The sequence below is a fragment of the Pleuronectes platessa genome, chromosome 19, assembly GCF_947347685.1.
Source record: "Pleuronectes platessa chromosome 19, fPlePla1.1, whole genome shotgun sequence".
Classification (NCBI taxonomy): domain Eukaryota; kingdom Metazoa; phylum Chordata; class Actinopteri; order Pleuronectiformes; family Pleuronectidae; genus Pleuronectes; species Pleuronectes platessa.
Window position 1 is genome coordinate 11,737,511 of NC_070644.1, and position 23,543 is coordinate 11,761,053.

At 41.9% G+C, this 23,543-nt stretch overlaps 1 protein-coding gene across 1 annotated transcript in view; it reads left to right on the plus strand.

Moving 5' to 3' along the window:
• LOC128424966 (astrotactin-2-like) overlaps positions 1 to 23,543 on the plus strand; it is a 245,322-nt gene that overhangs the window by 218,818 nt on the left and 2,961 nt on the right. Inside the window, 3 exon segments of the mRNA XM_053411420.1 lie at positions 14,625 to 14,766; positions 22,080 to 22,180; positions 22,899 to 23,082. Coding sequence (XP_053267395.1) covers positions 14,625 to 14,766; positions 22,080 to 22,180; positions 22,899 to 23,082 — 427 coding nt within the window.

Consider the following 23,543-nt stretch of genomic DNA (forward strand, 5'->3'; position numbering starts at 1 on the left):
CATAAATTTAGCTGTTTGATTTTCAAATAGAAACAGGACTAGGGTTATGCATTTTATCCTCTGTTGTATCAGCACAGTTAAGATACGATTTACCTTTATTGATCATCTTTTGAGGAAAGTTGGTTTTGTACCTCCCTTCAGCCATCAAGGACATATTCATCATTTTTTTATTACCCAAATTAATGAAAGCCATTCAAATGGATTCTGCCTCCATTAATCCAAAGCATCTTAAGGTTGACCTTTGGTCACACAACTGGGACTAGGGCATATAATGAATTCCTCCATAAAGGAAAGGCAACCCATTCCTATAAGAAGGAGCCCACCTAAGACCTTGAGTCACAAGAAAACAAGAAAAATCTGGATAACAACACTCAACCTTAAGCTCTATGACGATGTTGTCATCTACCCATCATCAGGAACTTCTACAACTATGTTCAAGATCAAGATGCTCCCAAACAAACATCCTTCATAATCATCCACAGTCGGGAGCAGCCTAAAAAATATTGTTGGAAGAGTATCTTGCTTGTGCGATACACTGAAAAGGCAATATGCTTTTATTTGGGTGGAGGGTGTGTTATTCACTTTCATCCTGTCTTTGTCACAATGACTAACAGTGGGAGAGAGGGTATTGCAGACACAGTGGTTACTGCCAAGTCCCAGGTCCTGAGGTTTAGTGTTGAAGACGTCCGAACACTCCTCGTGCCAGAAGTACAGATGGAGCCGACAGAGAGGGATCACCTGCTCCTCCGAGGCGAGAGGGGCACTGAGTCACTGAGATGATGCATATAGGTGAAGATGAGGTCATCCCAGATTTAATTACTTTTTCTCGATAGTGCGCAAGTGCTGAAAAAGCCAGATACCGAGGTGGATTTTAATGGTCAAGTACTAAAGACTCCACGACCCTAATTACTTATTCTAACTGGCAGGCAAGTTTAAATGTTAATTTTGTCAGCAAGGTAAAGTAAATAAGCTTGTAGACCCTGTTACAGGGCAGTGATTGTGGGAAACAGAACTATATTTAAAGGAAACTGATCATCAGTGGTGTTTAAACCTTTGTATACCTCTCATATACCCTCCTCGTCTCTATCTGCTTGCTTCTCATATTTCAAGATATGGAGCATAAGTCAAATGAAACCCTTAGAAAATGATTCGACCAAGTCACTATTGGGAAGAGCATCATATTCTGGAAACCCTATATCTGTTAACAGTATTTAATTGGGTATTGCATTATTCGGAGGAAACTGCATAGATAGGCAATAATCAGTGGGTGCATGTGAAAATCAAATAAATAAAAGTCAAATAAAAGGGTTCATTGCTTTAATGGCTGCATTGTTTCTACCACTGCAACATGCAAATCAAGCAGTACCTCAAAACAGTCCATTAACTACAGTAGTTATAAAGTTCCATGTACTATTTCATTTAATCTTATCTTTCAATAACTAATAACTAAATTTATGTATTCAATGCTTGTTCTCTTTAAATCAACAATGAATAAGGAAGGTATGTGGAGTTTTTTTGCTCAATCTTATTATTCAGACCGTTCATTCTAACCTCAAGGCTCTCCGTCCATCGTGTAGTCTTTTCTTTTAACACCCTCTTCTCCCCCTGCGCTTTCAGTGATTGATGTGCTCAAATGAGTGATCCACTTCACTGGGCCTCGTGCAGGCCTCTAGATGGCACACCAAGGCAGAGGCAGCAGTCACAGAGAAGCCGGTTGGATAGGCAGTGCTGATGCACCGCGCGCGTAGTTTGGGGCTCAGCATTCCTGCACAAGGCATCTGGACTATGTAGAGAGACATTGATGATCACAGATGACATTAAGAAACTGGATAAGACTGTTGAAATGGATAAAATGCTAAAAAGAAAAGTCTGTAGAAGTCGCTCTCGTGCCTGCAATGGTCAGAAATTGGCGGAAAACCAACAAAAAGGTGGAAATTATTTGAACAGTAATGTTTTGCCATAGAAGTCATGTCCTTTCAACCTGTGATCAAATTACAAATGCAACCCTCTGAGGCTATTTTGATTTTGCACGAGAGGTGAGACCAATAACTCACCGTGTTTCATTCAAGTTTTGGTCATCTTACGATACCACAACCAGAAAATCAACCTCTACCATTAAAACATCTTTGTGGCCGAGTGAGCATCTTATACCATGATTGCAACCGCAGAATCCCATGTTAACAGATGCGTCCTGTTCTGACTGTTTTCTGACTGTAGGGGAATGATAAGTGGCCTACCTGCACTATAATGTCAGACGTCCTTCAGCTCTGTTTCCTGTGTATCTCACTGGGAATTCCCAGAATGAACAGAACATGCCAAAAATGCAATGAAATGTGTCTAATAAAAGGCTTAACCCAGAGTATACCCTCATTGGCTGAATTCCGGAAAGCTTCTGGATTCCATCATCCCATTTTTCACAATCCCCCCCCATTGTCTCTCGTCAGCTGCTAATTTGCGTGGCTTGTCCCTAAATCACAGTTATGCTGAGGTGACACTTTTTTTGTGAGAGCATTCATCAGCGTAGCACTGTGCTCCCCACAACCCTCGCACAAATGCACACACTTAGCGCTAATTAAAAACCTGTGAGTCGCTCCTGTGTTGCGTCAGCGCTGTACGACACCTGATTTTGTACACGCGGAACACAAACGAGGGCAGGGCAGCGCAGGGACGTTACAAGGATCCGTCGGAGAACGAGAAAGTGAGAGAAGAGGCTGTATGGAAATCTAGAGAGGCATGGAGAAGTGAGAAGAACAGAGGAGGAAACAAAATCAGCAGAAGAGACGAAGGCGAGGGAAGGAGGGATCACAATGGAGAGAAGAGGAACAGGCACACAGACGGCACCAGCACTGATGGTTACCCAGCCATGATGTCACCTCATGCTGGCCCTGCCAGACTGGGAAACAGATTAGCCATTTGATCTTTGCCCTTATTTTAGTTCCAGTTTTCTCCTCCAGCTTCCCGGGATGGATGACATGTGGATCATCCCTCCTGCCTCCCTCTCCTCCCCTTGTCACATGTCTCACACCTCGACATACCTCGCTACTTTCCTCATGTCCCCCTTTCTCCCGCGATCAGTGTCGGTGGCATCCCCCTCCCCTGTTTGTGTAACAGCTCCATTATGGGCAGGGACCAAGAATTGCCCCTCCAACGCGTCGATAAGCCCTCATTCAAAGAGATTGAATTATGTGGAGATAAACGGTGTCCTTGAGCATGGGTGCAGATAACAGATTGGAGTGACACAGCTGACTCTCTTTGTTTTGTTAATTAAAGATGACCTCATCGCTAAAAATGGACGCTGTGCACCTCCTCGTCACGAGCCCAGCCATCAGCAGATTGCAGATTGCAGGCAGGGGGCCAAGGGCTTTCTGCATTCCCCCTTCCTCTTCGCTTCCTTTCCCATTTCACTCACACGCAGTTATTCTCTCTCTCTCTCTCTCTCTCTCTCTCTCTCACTCTCTCTGACTTTCCTGATGTCATTTTTTTTTTTCCCCTCCTCATACGCTCAATAGCCACTGACACTCCCTCGGTGTCCCTTAAGTAAATACAGACACTTAATGTGCGTCCACGGAACCTCTAACTCACATTAATGGATCTGTGCTCGTATTGTAATTGAGACAAGACAAGGATGCTTTCCCTCGGTGCCTTCCTTTCCATTTATCACTTTGTGCAGAGGGGTGTTATGGTGATGTCGACTTGATCTTTGTGGAATTTGGTGCAAGCTACAATTGGCTCAGAGTGCATTTAAGCATTGCATCTGGATGAATTAGTCTCACTCGCGATCCAAGACACCACAATCGCTTCTAAGTGGTAGAATGAAATATTTGCTCATTTTGGAATTGGCTCTACAGAGCAGAACAAAGGACGCTGCCTTGATTTATTCAAAGCCATCGCGGAGACGAGTTTTGTTGCTGATATGTCAGCAAGTCAACCTTAAAATGAAAATTTTAACCTTAACACTGAATGACTCCATTGTACCCTTCATACAACCCTGCCACACAAGAATTTTAATCCTAAAAGGTATTAATGTGGATAATACAGGGAGAAACTAAGGAGCCCCAACATAAATAGGGATTTTGCTTAGCCTTTTCCTCACCGTCAAAACCCACCGTGAGAATTGGCCTTAAACGCTGTGTCTACTGGAAGCTGCACCTGTAACCATACAACTTGGGTTACAATGTATTACCACGGTTGTATTTTACTCAAGCTTAATAACACAGGACGACCACAACACCTGTACTTATACCGGGAGTTAGCTGACACGAGTGGTCTCAGCGTAGAATAGAAGTATTAATCGTTCCCCCCCCACACAACTCTTAGCAACGTCTGTGCCACAGAGCAGAGAGGCCGTCGGATCCTTGTGGTAGCTCAGGTGGAAGATGGCAGCGCACATGGACCAGTCAATACAGTGCAGCATCAGAGGAAGACACAAGCCAACAGCCTGTCAACACCCAGAGGTCTATTCTTAGTGCCAAGGACAGGGCCAGGGGGAGACAGAGCCACAGTAAAAAGGAGCTGGGGGCAGTAAAAAAAAAAAAGACAGCACACACAGGTCACATCAAAATGGTCAACATGGACCCAGGGAGGCATTGGTCTGTGACGAACCACCTGACCCCCTTTCCTTGTTATGCACGGCATTTTGTTATGGAGGGGGAGCCCACTGTCGAACTGGAAGTCACTCCCAGTGCACCTCAAAGTTCTGAGGAGACACCCGGGAATATCCAGCACCAAGAGTGCGTGAATGAATGAAAAGGTCTGTCATAACCAAAATGGCCACCCACCACCCCCAATAAGCACTTAACGATTTAACATTGATCGACAATTGTGAGCTTTTTTGATACCGATACAGAAACTTTAGAACATTTGTTTCTTTACTCGTTATTTCACATTATCTTGGGAATGATTTATATGTTATAAAACATTTATCATTTCATAAAATATTTAATTATAAGTGATAGTGGGGATAAGAAAGGAATCATATACAGTTATAATGGATAAACCACGTTTTTTAAAATAGCATAAATAGGATGGGGCGATGGAATGTGAAGAATTGGTCAATACTTCCATTCGATGAGGACAAAAGTCTTGTCCTCGTCATGTCATCTTCTGCTTACAATATCATTAGTCCACATAGAGATGTAATACTGTGTATGATTGACAGGTGGACAGTGAAATTAAACATTTAATTTGTCCAAGGGGATGATGGAATCATTTACAAATAAAATTTGCCATTATATCTGCTTTATTTCTTTTCGTCAGACCCATATGTTACTTCTAATGTCACATCTTATCTTTGCTTAGAACTTGGCCGGGGTGAAAACTCAATTATTGTTAGCTGGAAGGAAGTTGATTAATTTCAGATAACTGAAAGCCTCTGAAGTAATATTCTTATTACTCTTGTTGGATGTGTCCCTCTGAGCGGTCCATTGTATTTCTTACTGCTCAAAATCAACCTGCAATCTCATCAGTCAATACATTCAGGAAATGTTGTGTAAGTATTTTGTTTAGTGAATAACTTTGAGATACAGTGTTGTTATCTCTGGGTTTATGCATTAAGGTTCTTGGGGCAGTGTACCCAATGACCACCTCTGGTCCTGACTTCAGCAATCACTGACTGGATTGTCATAATATCTTAATAAAAGTCATTCATGGTCCCCAGAGGACCAACAATCATTTCCTTCGAACATTATTCCTGCTGATTAACAAATGTAAGATTGCTTACAATAAACTAAAACAGTTAATTTGATAAACCTTACAAGAATCAGCATGTTAGCATTTTCATTGTGAGCATGTCAGCCTGATGATGTCGTCATTTAAGTCGAACCGTGCAGTGGCATATGAAGAGTCTATGGTGTGATACCTTAGAGTCACAGAATCAGAGAACGAGGAGACAGCCTACTTGTTGTGTTGTTATACTGATGATATGTTGTTGTTCCTCTTAATTAAGCGGAATGAGTTGTTCTAATTGAGAATCTCAAAAAGTGTTTAGTTTGTCCAGTTTGGACGACTGTTAAAAACATGGTGGTCTCCGTAGAGAGGACCCAATCCTGATGTAAATATAAAGTATTTAAATATGAATGACCCATTCTAGGGTAAAGAAAACTGTAATTCCTACAATTTAGATGTTTACACACTAGTTAAAACATCACTAAGCTTATTTTTTATTCAACATCTGCCAATAGATCTCTTTCACCTAAATCTTAGGTGAAAACTGGACCTTTAAATATATATATAACCTTCATAAAAAGCAAGCACGATACATTTTATTTCTCCACAGCATACTTTTGTTTGGAAATATTGCAAGGCCTTCACCGGGTCAAGCTCCTCGTGTGAAAAAGAAGACCATGATAATGCAGTGTGTATCAGAGAGTAACACAAACACCGACACAAGGAATCTCCCACACCTGATAGAGAGGGCTTGTTCCTCGAGAACTGCAACATTGCAAGGACGGCTCAGGTTGAGGTTATGTGCATTAAGGGCAAAACAGATGCTGCATCAAAGCGAGCATGAGTAATTCCATCCCAATCTATTTTAGCCTTCTGCCTCAAACAATGAAAAAAAAACAAAAAAACAGTTTTCATGAATAAGTGATGCATCTTTCTGCCAGCACGGTGCCTCAGGAGGCTTGTCCAAAGGGATGTCCCTCTAGCTGATTAGAAAAACTTGGACAATCATGTGCAACTCGGCTCGCTTTGAAAAGTCTGTTTCCCACACTACTTTGTTCCTATACCTCTAAATACTGTATATGCCATAGAGTTTCCTGCCTTAAGTGGAATGTGACATTAAGTTGCATGTGTGTACCTGTGTAACGTCTCCTGTCTGTGTGTGTGTGAGGAAGAGAGGGCGCGAGAGAGAGGAAGGCAGGAAGGTGACGTCTGTGTGCAGGCTCAGCGTGGGGAGTGGAGGGCTGAGTGCTGACAGTTTAACAGAGGAGGCCCCTCGTAGGTTTGGCAGCCCACAGGAAATATAAAGCTTGTGATTTGTTTGTTAATATAAAGCCTGTGTTTTGTTTGCTAAAAAAAAGGGTCCACTGTGCAATTGCCTGGACCGATGGTGGGTCGGAAGAGAAAGGGAGACACAGTAAAACAGAAGGCGAGCGAGGGGCGTCTGAGGACAAACAGTAACACAATTTGAGAGGGAGACCGAAAGATAAACAGAGAGAAACTCTCAACATGTCAGACTCAAAACGGAGACCATACTGTCGAGCATATGGCGGCACACCCGTGCATGCCGCACTTGATCACTCACACGTGAACAGGAAAACTGTTCACTATTAATTTCCCAGACATACTATCAAACATTTTTAATTATATGAAAACTGCCTTCAAATAGGCATCTTCTCAAAGGCGGCATTGCAAAGCAAGATATTTAGAATTTAATGACTAAGAATGTAACTCTGTGGGTTGTTTTTTTAACCTTAAGTCACATTTATTTATACAAAACCGACCTCTGGGCTGAGGAAGTGAATAAACAGTGATTTACTGCAGTGATTTGGTTCTTCTGCCACTTTCCCTTAAATTTGCTCTTTGGAGGAAAAGCCCTAATGTGTGAACCCACTGACCTGGACGATTTACACGTACACTCGCCCTCTCACTCTTGTCCGCTCTCTCTCTCTCACACACACACACACACACACACACACAGCTCACAGCTAATGGCGGAGGCAATTACACTGTGCCTGAATTCAGTAGTGTAATTGAAATGATATGTCAAGGGTATCGGTGTAACGAGTCTGGCTTCCAGCGTCAGACAAAATGCCGCTGTGTCACCGTGAACGCGCCCGCCTCCACATGTGTTGTGCTTGTTTACGTCTGCTTGCATGTAAGTGGGCATATACGCATTCACTGTGCGTAAGTGCATATGTTGCATAAACTAAATGTATGCACTCAGTTGTGTTTTGTATATGCATATATAATCCCGCTGTTTTGTTTCAGTTGTTTCTACTGTTTCACTTTTCGACCAGCAGTTTGTCCAATGGAAGGCTCTCTCCTTGAATTCTGAAGTTCTTTTTGGTTTTGTGACTTGCCAGTTTTTTTTTCTTCTATTTGTTGAAAGGGGTTTTCCTTGTCTCCTCCAAATTTGGGTCATTCTGGGTCAGGCGCTGTTGCTGTTGCAGGCCAGCCGAGCCCTTTGAGACACTGTATATGATGCCGGCCTGTGCAAATAAACACAACTTGACTTGTTTGCGACTACATCATAGTTACGTGCGGCCTGTGTGTGTGTGTGTGTGTGTGTGTGTGTGTGTGGGTGTGTGTGTGTGTGTGTGTGTGTGTGTGTGTGTGTGTGTGTGTGTGTGTGTGTGTGTGTGTGTGTGTGTGTGTGTGTGTGTGTGTGTGTGTGTGTGTGTGTGTGTGTGTGTGTGTGTGTGTGTGTGTGTGTGTTTGCGTCTCGCCGTGTTCCTATGGTTTACTATCATTTGTTTTCCCCCCTTTCCTTAAAGAAAGGTCACCTGGCATTCACCAGTGCCATGTAAGCTGGAGAACACGCAAAATGGCTTTTACCGTAATAGAATTTCAGGGTCCTTAATTTTTGCCAGCTGTGTGCTGTTTTGGCATTGACAGAAATGTTGACAGACCACAGGCCTACTCATGAGGAACCCCTCGGGAAGGGATTGAGCCGTAAATGCTGCTTCTGGGTGGGTTTTTATTATCTCACTCTGCGCTTAATGGGATCGATTTTGTTTATTATGACCGAACGCTAAATCGGATGCGTGGAGGCAGAAGATGATTGAGAATCCTCCGAATACACGCGAGCCAACGTGTGTGCCAGTGGCTTGTAAAAACACTTCCCGTTTCGCAGTTGAGTCATGCAATCATGCTCTGGCTTTTCAGTCTGCTCATTCATCCTTTCGGTCCCTCAGTTGAGTTGTTTGTGCGTGCATTGTTCTAATTCCGCTGTCATTTCGGGATTAGCGTTCGCGTTTGCCACAGACCCAGTCCTCAGTGCTTTAGCATATTGCTGCTGATTCATAAATTACCGTTATGCAGCAAGTGTCGCTGGCATTTCCCCTCTCTCTCTCTCTCTGTCTCTCTCGCTTTATTAGCAGCGGTACAGAGCCAGACCACCGAGCTTAAAGCCAAGTTTTGAAAGATTAACACATAGTTTTTGCTCAGTTTCTGAGAATGGATTTTGAGACGTGCCGTCTGGATTTTGCCGAATCTGCCTTCCAGTTTGACCATTTCTGAGTAACAAAAAACAAACAAAAAGAAGATAAATCGCTTTTGCTTCGTCTGTTTGCGCAGCCTTGTTGTAGTCACACCACCATCAAGGAGCCGGTGCTGTATGTTTTCTTATGTAGGAACGATCTATAACTTCAGTAGCCTCACCTGGTATTTTGATGCCCCTCCTAGACCCTTAGAGAAATAGGGAGGGCCAATGACATGACCTTTTGTTGCCCTCTGCTTACATTCACTTTACTTATGCAGCATTTTGCATAGAAACCGCTGCTATTTATTTGCTACTTGTGCACTGCAAATGTGAGTTCCTGACATCTCCTAGGATTCCTTATAAAACTGTCCTGTGTTTTACGACGTTAGTTAAGAGTGTTCTTGATTTTAATGATTTATAATGATTTGCTTCTTGCGTGCTAACATTTACACCTAGTAAAGGCCAATATTACCCCCCCTTAACTGTCTCCGCACGATAGTACACCGTGTACCCAGGCTAAACCTGCATGCTGGTCTAATATTGATGTAATTGCATAACAGTGTATGGCTTTCAGATGTTTCTGTTTAAAAAGCTGTTTGACCCATGGAATGTGTGGGTAAAGTTTGCTAGGTAAGGGTATATGACTTTTAAAAGAACTAAGACTCACACTGTGTTCTCCTGCTGAGTCCTTAAATTGATAATTATACAGTAAGCCTCTCTAGAGCCACTAAAGACCAGACCAAAGACATTTGTCTTTTGTTTAGTCTTCCAGCTGGATCAAACTAACTCAAACACTTCCCTACGCTGTCAGTTATACAGCAGTGGTCTATTCACACTGTAGAAAAAGTAATGTCCAATTATAACACATTGCCTCGTGTCACCAAGCTAAGGTAATGCTCGTGCCTCTCTATTAGCGCGTGGGAGACATAACATACATTTAACCCGGTTGCTACACATGGATATCGTCAAGTACAGCGTTGGTTCTGGACCCAAACTGTTAAAGAGCAATGTTGCAAATTAGCTACAGCATAAACACTGTAATCCACACATTAGATAATTACATCTTCAGTGTTTTGATTGTATATTTGAACTATTTTTGATTTTTTTGTTTGATTTATGAACACAGGGATTGTTTAAGAAAGAGGCAAATAAAGAGTCTGCAGCTGAAGTAATTATTCTCTCGTCTTTGTCACATGCACGCTCATAAATTATGGTGAGCGTCAAATAAACCGAAAACTCTGGTCACAACAGACAACATCTTGGGTCGGAGTCGACAGCTGAGGTTGGTTTTCCCTTAATTCAAAACAAATGTGTACGCTTATCCAACACCTTGGTCATGATTTCCTTTCTCTCCAGCGCCACTTTCCAGACATGCCTCTTTCACGTAATCCTTGTCTTAGTCACTTATTATCCCTTAATGTTATGCAAAGCTCAGAAACAGGTCCTGTAAAGTTCTGTGAATGGCTGCCATGAGAGAAGGGAAGGAGGTCACCTGTCATCTGATGTGAGCCCATTTAAATACTCTTTCACGTTGAGCTAGCTGTGCACACAACAGCAGCAGACGGTTGTATAGAAGCAGCTTTTTTTTTTATAAATATAATCTCATCCTCTCTCCTGACCTTTTGTTGTTCTTTTGCCCTTTTTTGTTGTTGTTGTTTTTTAGTTTTTTTATCCAAAGCCTTCCATGAGATCTGCCTGTTTCTCAATGTGTGCATTTGTCTGTCTACGTTTTCAATGCGGCTGTAAAACATTGAACAAAAAGCCACCCAGCCCTGAACAGCATCCAAACTCTCCGTCAGCGAGCACACTATCCTATACAAGGCCTGAGTCAGATCTATGACTCAGAGTTATATCCTGTTGGGTTTTTGGGGGAGTCACTATTATATTATAATCACATATTATACATTGGTTCGCCCCGGCTTCAACACTCCCAGGTGATCGCTCCTGCAGTCACACGTCAGATTTGATTTGGCGCTGCGGTCATTCCGCACCCTGACCACATCCAAATTGATAAAACTTCAGAGAAGTTCCGATCCTCCTTTTCCATTCCGGCCTCATTTCCTCTGTGTCTCTCGACTTTTTTTTTTTTCCTCTTTTCTTCCCCCCTTCACCATTTTGGTCCATGCTGTATTTAGAACTGTCTCTTTCTACTTTTAGCCTTTGAGAAGTAGCAGGAATCTGGCGTTCGGTGGGCATTCCTCTCGTAGTTGCTCGCGATAAAAGGTGGGGGAGTGGCCTTGAAAGGCGTAGTGAACGCAGGCCGAATCAGGTCAATGGTCAATCTTTAATGGATCATTACTAATAATTTCTTCGAAAGACTAAGTGGTCTGCCAGGCATGATTTATTTTTCCACAAAATCTAAGTATGTCAATATGTTGAATAAACTAATTGCAAGAAAAATATGAGAATGGAACAGCTCAGAATTGCACATGGTTTATGTTATCAGAAGCCTCCAGACAAATCTAATACCTGAGAACATGTCAGCACATTAACATTATTTCCTTTCTAATGTGGCCTTTTAAAGTACTTTTCCTTGCACATAAAAGTATCTTATATCTTGCTAAATCCATTATTATTATATTTTCTTTGCAAAGGAAACTCACCTAAAGGGATAGTTCACCAAAAAATGAAAATTGACTTTATATACTCATCACTATGCCAATGGAGGGGTGGCTGGAGTGTTTGATTCCACAAAACAAAGTTTTCTTTATTGGTGAACTATCCCTTTAAGTTATTGTAGAATTAACTTCCTTCCATAGAAGTACTTTAACTGTAAATGTGTGATATGTAAAAGTAAATAAAAAATATTGTTTTCTTCGCAGATGATTGATCCCTCAATGTTGGTAAAGCCCAAAAACAGCATTAAGTTTATATATATATTTTATCTCCCTAACAACTAATTTTTGGTTATCAAATTATTACCAAAAATACTGAACTGTCACAACGAGGAGAGAGGTTATTCATTACAGGGCCACGCATCAGCTGTATGATTTATTGTGATCATCAAAACCTCATCTTTCTTTTCCCTGATCACCTCCCAAATCATAAAAAAGCTGAACAGCTGTCCTCCTTTCTCCTTTCCACTCTCAATGTTTGTCACCCTTTATTCTCCTCTTTTCTTCCCTCCTTCACCACTTTGGTATTTAGAACTGTCCCTTTTCTACTGTGAGCCTTTGTGGAGTGGCAGGAATCCATCATTTGTCGGGCATTCCTTGCATAGTTGCTCGCAGTAAAATGTGGAGGAATAGCCTTGAAAGGCGTAGTGAACGCAGGCCGAATCGGGGCAGGGGTTCATATTTAATAGATCGTCAGTAGTCCGCCACGCATGGATTAGTGTTCCACCAAATGTTGCTGTGTCAACAGACTTAGCCTACTAAATAAAGAATTAAAAAATGAAACACTAATTGCAAAACAAATAGGAGAATGGAGAGAGCTAGGTTTTCAGAAAGGGAAAAAGTTTTCAGTTTAATGTCACTGTTTGGGGAGCCTCCAGACAAATCAAATACGTTTCATGACAATAAAATCTGATGGGAAACACTGGTTCCAGTATCATCTTCAAAATAAATCTGCCCCTTCACCTGTAATCCAACTCATGTAAAGTATTTGATTTCTCATGAGGCCTATTTATTCTTCAAAGGTTAAATATTGTTACGCAGTTCAAGCCCATGAGGATCAAATGGCAAAAAAGATTCCTCATCCTGATATGCCGGCAAGCAGAGTATCCATACCATGCTTGGAAACTGGCTGACGGGAGAGTTTACTGAAAGGAGCCACACAGTTGTTGTGCATATAGAGTGCAGGGCAGTTAGACCAGTTTCACATTCTGAGTTCAGTAGTGTGGTTAATTTTGAGCTACGAAAACAAATTGGTGAAGGTTAGGGGAGAAAAAAATGTGGTTTTGGTCAAATATTGAAAAAGTAAATATGCCCTGTCCTGTGATTTAATCAGTACTAACTTTTACAACATTTAACCAATACCACAATCCGTCCCTAATCTTAACCGAGAGCTTTAAGTAGCCGAAATGTTACCAAGGAAATATTACTCATCTGTCACGAAAGAAATATGTTGTCATTAAATGTTTTACTGGCACATCAATAAAAGAATATCCCCTGCCATTAAAACGGCATCACGTTTTTTCCCCAAAATGGTTTGTGTATATATATCATTTCTATGAGATTGTTGTATATAGGCTATTTAAAGTATCTATATACAATCGTGAGTTAACCATCTGAAAGTCACCCTTATCACAATGATAAAAACTAATGTCAGAAAGAATGCAAATCAAACATTTAAAAGGCAACGTTATAAATTGTAGTTGTAAGTAGGTTCCATAAGTAATGATGTTAAAAACAACCAAGTGTTTAAATCCCAGACATTGTAATAGCTCTATTACTGAAGTTTGAGTTTCTACTAAAACATTGTTAATGTGTTGAAAAAAGACTTTAGTTAAAACCTCTGGCTTCTTCTTGACGATGAATGCTGACAACTTCTTTTGCAGAACTAAGAAGATTCAAAGTCCAAACATGAGATTCGTGTTGAAGAAGGTAAAACCTTAGAAAGAACACTACGACGGTGCAGGAATGTGTTTGGGGGGGGAACCTCGTATACACACAGAGGTCTTTCTGTGCAAAGGTCAAATTATTAATTTGTGTCCGACTCTTTTTCCTCTTCTGCAACCTTTTCTTACCATCCCTGTGTGCCCGGCCAGCCAGGCTCACTCCCTCTGTTTATAAGTTGGCCCATGTATCATAAGCTAAATCTAAGCTGCCCTTTAGCTCGTGTAGAAATAGTTGGAAATCCAACCGTTTGAGAGCTTTTAAACTATTTTGACAGCTCCCTTTTTTTTTTTTCATCACCCCCATGAGAACTGGAAACTGGCGGAATGTATCTGTGTGTCTAAATGAACAAGTGTGCGTCGCTCGCCTTTTTCCCGTAAGCTGACATGAAAGATATTTCACAACTTGTGAAGAAGTGTTTTGTGAGACACTGGGGGGGCTCGTAGTGAGATATCAAGTTAACAGAACCATGGGCCCATTAAGGAAGTAAATTCTGCTTTCCTACCGTTCTGTAATGTAGTGTGTATTGGTTGATGCCAGCAAAAAGCCATATTTAATTTAGCCCTGGGCGTTGTGGTACTGGAAATCATTCCCACCTGACGGGGGGGAAGCTCACAATACCAGAGTCACCATCATTGATTAGGAAAATAAATTGCTTTCCAAAATGTTGAAATTCATTCATGATGAAGCTTGTGTCGGGAACCATCGTTTTCCTCTGTTGAAACATGTGGTGGAACCAAAACATGTGGCATTGTTTTGGTTTTACTAAGAACAATAGATGAAAGATATTGTTGGAAGATAAGTTTGCCTATTCGGGCTAAAAAGTATGATGAATATTGACAATGAATTTCCAACGTGGCATTTTTTTGCTATTTTCCTTCTTTCGTCATTTCACCATTTCTTCCCAATTTCATCTGTACCAGGTGAAGTCCTGAGCCTGATGGACGACCTGTTCTCTGGTCTGGGCTCGGCCTGTGTCGTTGCCGGGAAGAGAACTGGAGACCATCCTCACTCCGTGCTATATTCAGTGGTCTTCAAGTGCCTGGAGCCCGACAGTCTCTACAAGTAAGTCCGCTGATGCCCTTGCAAAGTTTATGAGTCAAATCAATAGCCGATCTATTGTGGCTTCCTTATTTCTGCACAATATGAATAAAGATGAGGCGTACACTTTGTAATGTTTCCTGGAGACAGGAGCGCTTTCATGCCAATGCTTGTTGGCCGGACACGGTGAACCCATCCGGTCTGATCACAACTAAAGGCTCCATGTACTCCCATTTGTCAGAGTACCTTCCCATGGGTCATCAGCCAAATAACAAATTATGACTATGTAGGTTTTTCTTCCATGATATAGCATTTTTAAACCTCTTGTCACAGTCTCAAAAATTGTTGTTTGTTATGCTTGTTTAGGAATTTTGATGTAGATATGAAATATTAGATATACCTTTTATTATTTATTTAAAGTTGGCGCCTGTAGCAATTTATTCCGTCCCTGGAGTGTATGCATTATTTGTGAATAATAGGCCTCAGTAATGTACGTGCTGGTTTGAGTTGAGGCATTATGGATTACTCGCTTCTCTCTGCCCAACTTTCAGACGTCCGCCAGTAAACTGGAAAACCCGGAGTCTGCCTGTCGGGTGTGCGGATTGGGCAGGGAGCTTCTTAAATGTGGCATCAGTGGCTGCACCAGTCATGGTCAAGCTCATCAAACCCTTATAGTGCACAATCCTGTGTAAGCCTTTACAAAGTGTTTAGACGGACATGTCACACTACAATCTTAGAATTGAGGCAGACATATTGAAATAAAGGTGATTGGTAAAACCAGACAGGACCCAGATGTTGTTGTGGCTGTAACTGGACACATGAAACACGCTGTGTTCTCGCTGTGGTCGCAGGTTTGTTTGAAGGGTTTTATGTTTAGAAGGATCTAGCTATTTGATGACCTTGGTTTGTTTTGGGAACCTCCATGTTGTCCTATATAAAAGAAAGAGTCATGGTATAAAGTGTTATATGTTTTTTTCTACTTTTCTTCTTTATCTACTTTCATTAAATGTACCAGTCAAAGTTACAACGTTGTTGAAGGTTGAAGGTTGAAAGTTGAAGCTGCAATAGTTTAATCAGGTTTTTTTCTAATGGGAGTCCAATTGCCAAGGGTGTTTATTTTAAATGGTTTCAAAAGGTTTTAAATATCCTTGACACTTTAATCCAATGTGTGAGCAAAAGCATGTCAAACACATACAGAGGAAGAATACAGGTGGAAGAAGACATTTTTATTCATGCATGATATAAAAAGGTTTACTGCTGATTTTATATTTAAACATAAGGAAGAAGAGACGGCTTTAAAAAAGGAGAGAAAAAAGGTTGGGGTTTGCATGTTCAGCATCAACTTAGTTAAAATTCCATCCGATGTCGGATGAAGAACAGTGGGAGAATAACTATTTTCCTAATCTGTAGAATTCAGGCTCCCACCGACCAAAAACCTGCAACAAGAACCTCATTTCATAATTTGTAGCAGCGTTATCTTTGTTTAGGCATTCTCCACAGTGTTGTTTTCGCTGATAAGGGCCAAACTTACGTCGGAACTACGTACGAGGGCACATCTGTTTGAAACCAACTCTGCTTGTCTTATTCAAGGACCTGATAAGACTTCTACTGCTATTGGCTTTACACTTGATCATGAACAAGGCGGACGGTCATGGCCCAACTTTCCTGCTGGAAAGAAATACTGTTGTCATTGCTATAAAAAAAAAAATGACCTTGACCTTTGACCGTGAATTAATCATCTGGACATACCCTCCCAAGAAATATTCCCACTTTGGGGTGAAAACATTATCCTGCCTCTGGCAACGTCTGCATGCAGGGTAACAAATGACCAGAGCTGCGGGAATGCCAGTCGTCACATATCTTGTTACAGCACTGGAAACACTTGAAGAATCATTTGTTGGTGCAACTTTGCGATTAAAGTCCTGATGTCCAGCCGCACATGTTTGAACTCGTATCGCTTGATTAGAGGCCTGTATCGGGGCTTTTGTTGCTCTTTTTTTACTATTAACTCTGTTATAGCTCCTTACCTATAGGTGCATTACTCCACCCATCTTCAACCTTAGCCCAGGTTCGATTTTAAAATACCTGTGTGGCTGTGCTGGGCCTCGAACTGTAAAACGACAGCTGTAATGAGGTTACAATATAGGCAGAGTGACACAAATTGGCCAAGGAAAGGATGTGGGTCTTAACGGGGCGGTGTGGCCAAGGGGGTAGAGCGCCCGTTCTCCAACATGAAGGTTGCCGGTTCAAACCCCACTCTTCCCCATCTGCATGCCGAAGTGTCCTTGGCAAGATATTGAACCCCTAAGTGGCCCCTCATAAATGTTGAGTGTACTAAAGATGTAAGTCGCTTTGGACAAAAGCGTCAGCTAAATGACATGTAATGTAATGTTATGTTAACGGACCCCCTTGACTTGGACAAGATGTCGCTTCCCCTGACTGAGTGGTGGGAGCCTCCTCTGGTGCATCGCCTTCAATCCACTGACGGTTCACAGCTTAACGTCGGTTTGAGGACATTTAGGTAGATATGAATGTGATGCTTTTTTATAAAAAATGCTATGGCGTAGATCTATAGTAGCTTGAAACTTTAAAGTAAGTGGCTCCTGTCCAGTTCAGTTTGCCACAAAAACTGGGTAAATCAATTGACTTGTCACCAAGGATTATCAACTGTCATTCAAAAGGTGATATGAAAGCGAGCCTGGGAAGTATAAATCACAAAAAAAATGATTTAATATCCCCAGTGTGCTCTGACATTACTTTTGCCCTCCACAAAGAGTCGATAAAACATATGTATCTTTCTATACGTACCTATCCACCATCTGAGAAATGGGTGCACCATGGAAACGATCTGTGCAGGTGTATATGAATATTTCACTTGTGCCTCCTATCACTTGAATGTTATTAAGTAGCTTTATATTAATAAAGAAGGGAAATCATATCACGTGGTTCACCGTGTATGATGATAACACTGACTATGTGGAATGCCATTTAAAGGATTGCTGAAATCGATTTTCCGACTTAAACCTAAATGACTTTTTCGAGGGGGCGCTGCTCTATTACTTTGCACTTTGGAGTCTTGCTGATCTGCAAGTGGGACTGCTCAGTGCTAAGCAAATATTTCCTGATTTACAACGAATGGCGAGGCGAATCAATCTGCTGCACCAGTGTGATGCCTCTCAGAATAGATAGCTCTCAAAGTCATCAGATGCTTCGAGCGGCCACAAATTCTTCAGGCTGGAACATTTCGATGTGGCTTCGAACGATTTGTGGACCGGCCTCGACTGATGTGCGTCCAAATGCTGATGTCGTGGAAAAGGCATCCCCCTGCTGCCCTGGCTTCTCTCAGCATGCCAGGAATACTGCCCCTAATTGATCCTCTCTCACTCTCACTTTCTCTCATTCCTCATCTCTGGCTCTCGCTCGGTCTGTCTCCGAGCTTTCTGTCTTGTCATCTCTCGCTCGGCCGTCCACTGTCTCATTAAATTAGAGGACAATGGTTACTGTAATGGCAGCATTGTTAATTTACGCAAACATTAATCTGCCATTTGTCCACTTCGTCGTCTGCTGAGCTTTTCAAATTCGGCGGCACGCGCACGGACCCCGAGCGGCTTGCTCCCGAGGGATCCACGTCCAGCCTGCGGGCAGCCTTGAGTGGTAGACACAGCCGGGTTATAGTCAAGAAATGTAGATAGGAGAATACAGACAAAAGAAAGAGTGTGTGTTTGTGCGCGTGTGTGTGTGTTCATGTGTGTTGCCAGTTCTGATTACTTAATGTTTTGACATTCTTGTGGCAGACCAGACCGTGGCTCGTTCCTTTGTTCTCCCGGGCGATCGTTATCATCTCTGGGTTCAGACATCACACTCCGTCCATACGACCCCCATAACTGCCACTGTCTTTGTCCATGAATGAGACCGGTAACAGTGGGACTGACTGAATGAGCTGGATCAAAAAATAAGTAATATATCTTTCACATTTCCTGTTAATCTCCAGATTGCTTCGCATGATATAAGAATCTCACTCTATCTTTGTAACCAAACAAATATTCAGACCTCCACAGCTCGGTCTCTGCAGAGTCTTAACCTCTTTGCACAAACAGCTTTATTACTGTACATAACAATCTTGTAATTGCTGGAGGGGCCGTGAAAGGGGAAACAGAACCTGTCATTGATGCCAACCATTTAAAAACAACCGAAAACAGCAGTTAAACGCTGGCAAGCTCACATCCTGGGTCCTAAAAAAAACACCCTTTTACAAATTGCCTTGATAAAACTCCCGCCTCATCATCCCCACTGCTCCCCCCCGTCTCTCCCTCCTCATTGTATCCATCCGCACGTTATGTGGCCACATAATTTAAACAGTGACTTCTACATGCCGGCATTGTTTTGCTGGGCAGAGGAGCCAGCGAGGCCCGTGCGTCTTTTGTGAGGTTCTTGGGGAATACCACATCCACCCTGCTGAATAACAAGACCAGACAAACTATGTGAGCAATGTGCAAACAGGTCATGTTACAAACAAAACATGCTTTTGGCGGCGTTGGGACAGCTCTCCAAAGACATTACTCTAAAAACAAAAACAAAAAAACAGAAACGCAAATGGGTTTAGGAAGAAAAGCAACTTTCGTACAAACAACGACACACTAATGTCTTTATTTTCATTTATTTATAAAAGTATTTAGCAGTGGAATGCCATCTGCGTTGTTCATTTGGTCTCGCTGTGTTTTGTGGTTTCCTCTTTGTCATGCTGTTGTTTTTACAGTGGTAACTCTGTGGAAATACTGCTCCGAGCTTACAGTTCGTCATAGCTGGTCACAAACATTTCTCAATGCTTAATTCATTCTTTTCAAAGCTTCATATGCAGGAAGAAACAAGGTGGAATCAAGGATTTTTCTTTTGTTTTTATTATCCAGAAAATCTTTACTCCGAAAACAACGTACAAATGTACATCTTTGTTATTTAACAAACAGCTTTAATTCATGGGTAATAAGTGAAAATGGTTTGGGCAGACAATCGACTATGTTTACATTGTGCAATCGGCTACTGTGAGGAAACCACTGTACATTAGATCAAACACTTCTGAGCACTTTTATTCTGATCAGACCAATGTCGATACTGAAAATGCTTGAGCTCACTGGTTTACATTTACAAATAATTAAAGTGAACTGTTGTCTCGTCCTAGCAAGCTCACAGTGTGATGCAGATTTGAATCAAGCACAGTCTTTACACTTTGAATTCTGCGGGCCCATAACGTTATATCATGTTTTTTTAAATGCTCTCGGAAGCCAAAGTGTAATATCAACCGTTCGCCATTTTTAGGGAGATTATGTGTCGGAATATTTCTTGGCTATGTACAGTAGCTCCTTGTCATCTCCACTGGCTTCCTGGAAACTGCTCAGAGCGATGAGCTTAGGTTTTGTTTGGACGGTTGTGGTAGATTTTTGAGAAAGCAGGGGAAAGCCAAGATAGGTGTTTCCTAGCGTTCAGCCGTTGTGGTAAGATGCCTGCAACAGTTTCATATTTAATGTATGGACAGGGATATCCGTCCTCTCACTGAACTCTTCACCAACAGAGGGAACTATGTCAAACTTGTGCCTGAGGACTGCTTTCAGACATTTTCCTCTGTGTCTGTTGAAGAGTTAGTTTACGCCATACGATTTGCTGTCTTGTGATCTGAAGCCTTGTAGTCTTGTGTTTTATACTACACAACTGATTTGAGACAAGGAGTCACACACAACACAATCTTTCACCGAAGAGAAACCCCTGACTGGTATGTCTGGTCTACTCTGATTGGCTGTAGAAATCTAGTCAGAGAACCTCTTGAATCACGTCTTTGAAGAGTTTACACGACTGCTTTGATCTAGGGCTGTCGTGCAGTGTGAACCAGGCAATACCCACCTACTCTAACCTCATCACGTAACCAAATAAGTCTTATACACACAAGGTATTTTGACTTGTCGTTGTCTGAAAAGCTCCGACGTCACAGTTTGATAACATTAGCGAAGGCTTTGTTCCGTTCATTGCAACAGTGAGCCAGCAACTAAAAGGAACGGAGCAAACTTTGATCTTATCTTTTATACCTGTGCTTTACGAGAACACAAATACATATACAACTGGATGTAGATTAAAATGGTTTGCAATGTCGAACTCAATATAGGATGTTCAGCTAAGAGTTGTTTAAATCATGGTAACCAATAGAGGCAGCTCCGTTAGCCTTGTCTTTGATGTGGTTTCTGAGGTAAATGCTGCGGTTACACGTTGAAAGTTCAGCCACCGTCGAGACATCAGCTGTGCGCGAATATAAGTACGACAGGATATTGATGGTTTAGTCTGTGCCACATCCAATCCTCTTTCTAGATCCGGTATGACCAGTTCACCAGAGTACTTTTTCAGAAGTACACAGATTGGCATTTTGAAAAGGACAGGTAAAGGTCATTGTTTAGTTTTTTTTGTCTCTGTTCTCAAGTGTCATTACACTTCCTCATTGTGTCTCGTCTCCTATTGTGGTGTCTTGAACTGTTCCCATGCGGTATCTTATCGGGGTCCTGAGTGGTCTTGAAGTCTGTCGTGGAACACAGGACATTCTGATGCTTGACATTTTCAGGGAGAGGATCTTTGTCCTTTAAGAGTTCTTGGAGTCAAGCCAGATGCACCTTTCCACTTCTCTCCTCTGCCGGGGCGGTACTGGCTGTACTGGCTCATTTTCAGATGTAATTAAATCCCGCAACCCCTGGATACGTGTTCACAAGTCACTTTCTTTAAAAAAAAAAAAAATGAAAAGTACGTGATGTCAGGACATGGTGGATATTGTTTATTTTCATTTTACAACATTCTGACCTGGCAAGAACACGGTGTCCTCCAGCTTGTTATCCATCAAACCCAATATAAGTGTGAATTTATTTGTTGCCCAATAGCCTGAGATACATGAGTTACCAAACCACAGACGCCTGAAAGGAATGTAAGAATATGTCCAATTATACAAATTTGTATGTAGTTATTGATCAGATGCTATGACTCTGCTAGTTTAGTGAGACCTTTATCTTTTTACTTTGGGTTAAATGTCATATTTTCAGTTTTTTGTGGATTATGGTAATGATTGTTTTCTGACTGAGAACATTGTGGTATTCTGTATCAATTTCAAAAGTAATATCTGCAATGGTAAAGGTTTTTATTTTCAGCTCCTATTTGTAACACCCCTCTTCCATCCTTTTGTTCCTTCATCAAGGACGGATGTACTTTTCTAATCCACTCGTACCACCTGATGCTGTGTCTTTGCTATTTTTTCTTACCTGGTCTTTGGATATTTGTTACAAATGATGAACATTTCTTTTGTCCATTTTCAGGTTTACTATCTATGCAGTGGACAGCCGAGGCAGTCACTCTGAATCCAGCTTTGTCTCAGTGCGGACGTCCTGTCCGATGGTGGATGACAGCCGAGCTGAAGGTACTCGCACCTTTTGACTTTTTAATCTCATACCGAGATTGATCTTTTTTATATCCATCCTTTGTTCATGCTTCATCTTTCATTGAATGTTTTCACTCGAAAATGCTTTGCAGGCATAATTCAAATCTAATTTTTAAGTGTTGTATATCAATTCAAAATACACCAACATTGGAAAAAGATATTGCAGGGACAAGATCAAGATTTACACACAGCACTGTAGGATCATAACTACTGGCGATGTGCTCATGCACGATACATGTTGCGGTTATTGAAACAAGCTGTAGCAAAACATGAAGCAGCAGTTCACAAATTTCACAAGTCAAGTTCAATTCAGCAATCTTTGGGAGTTTACCAGACAGGAGGGATGTGAGGTAAGACAACACCCAGTTGCACCGGGCGGAGATCCTTTTAAATTTAGTTTTATTGTTGTTTTATCCTCTCCTGAAGCCCTTTGTAACTGTGTTAGGAAATGTGCTATAATAATCATCATCATTGTTATTATTTGTATTATTGTTATTATCAGCGAATACATTTTCAGGAATTTTCTCTGTTCCCTTTTTTCTTCTCTTTTGTATGTCCACCAACATCGAACAGATGTAAAGCTAAATTGCCGAAGTTCTTTATCAAATCGACGATCATTTTCTTTCTTCATTCAAATTGTTTCCTCTCCTTCACATGTTTCCATCTCTCTTCTGCTCTTCCTCTCGCCTCCTCTCAGAGATAGCCGACAAGGTGTACAACTTGTACAACGGCTACACCAGTGGCAAGGAGCAGCAGATGGCCTACAACACGCTGATGGAGGTCTCCGCTCCGCTGCTCTACCGAGTCCAGCACCACTACAATTCCCACTACGAGAAGTTCGGAGACTTTGTGTGGCGGAGCGAGGATGAGCTGGGCCCCAGGTGAGGAGATGTGGATGATGTCACCGTTTTTTCCCGAGCCGGCTTAGAGAACACGTTGATAGTTAGTCCTGTTCCTGGAAATGAACTTGTTTTCTCCAGTGTGACACAGTTTATTCAAGTCTGCTCGTCGTCCTGTTTGAGGACATGTTGTAGGATCAATTACAGTTGTCCCGAGGTTTCCTACACAAGAAAAAGCCAAAGCTGTCTGAACCGGAGCTGCCAGTCTGAGACTGTTCAGTCATTTCTCGTGTCATCGTCTGCGACCCCCCCCCCCCCCCCCCCAGACACACACACACACACACACACACACACACAGGAGAGCCGTTAAACAATCCCCCCCACCCGGCCCCCTTTTCCAAAGTACTTATACTGGAAGGCAAGTGGGCAAGGTCACTGTGCAAACTCTACAATTACTGTCGCGCCTCACATTACCGACTTGATGCTGAAACCGCGTTTGACCG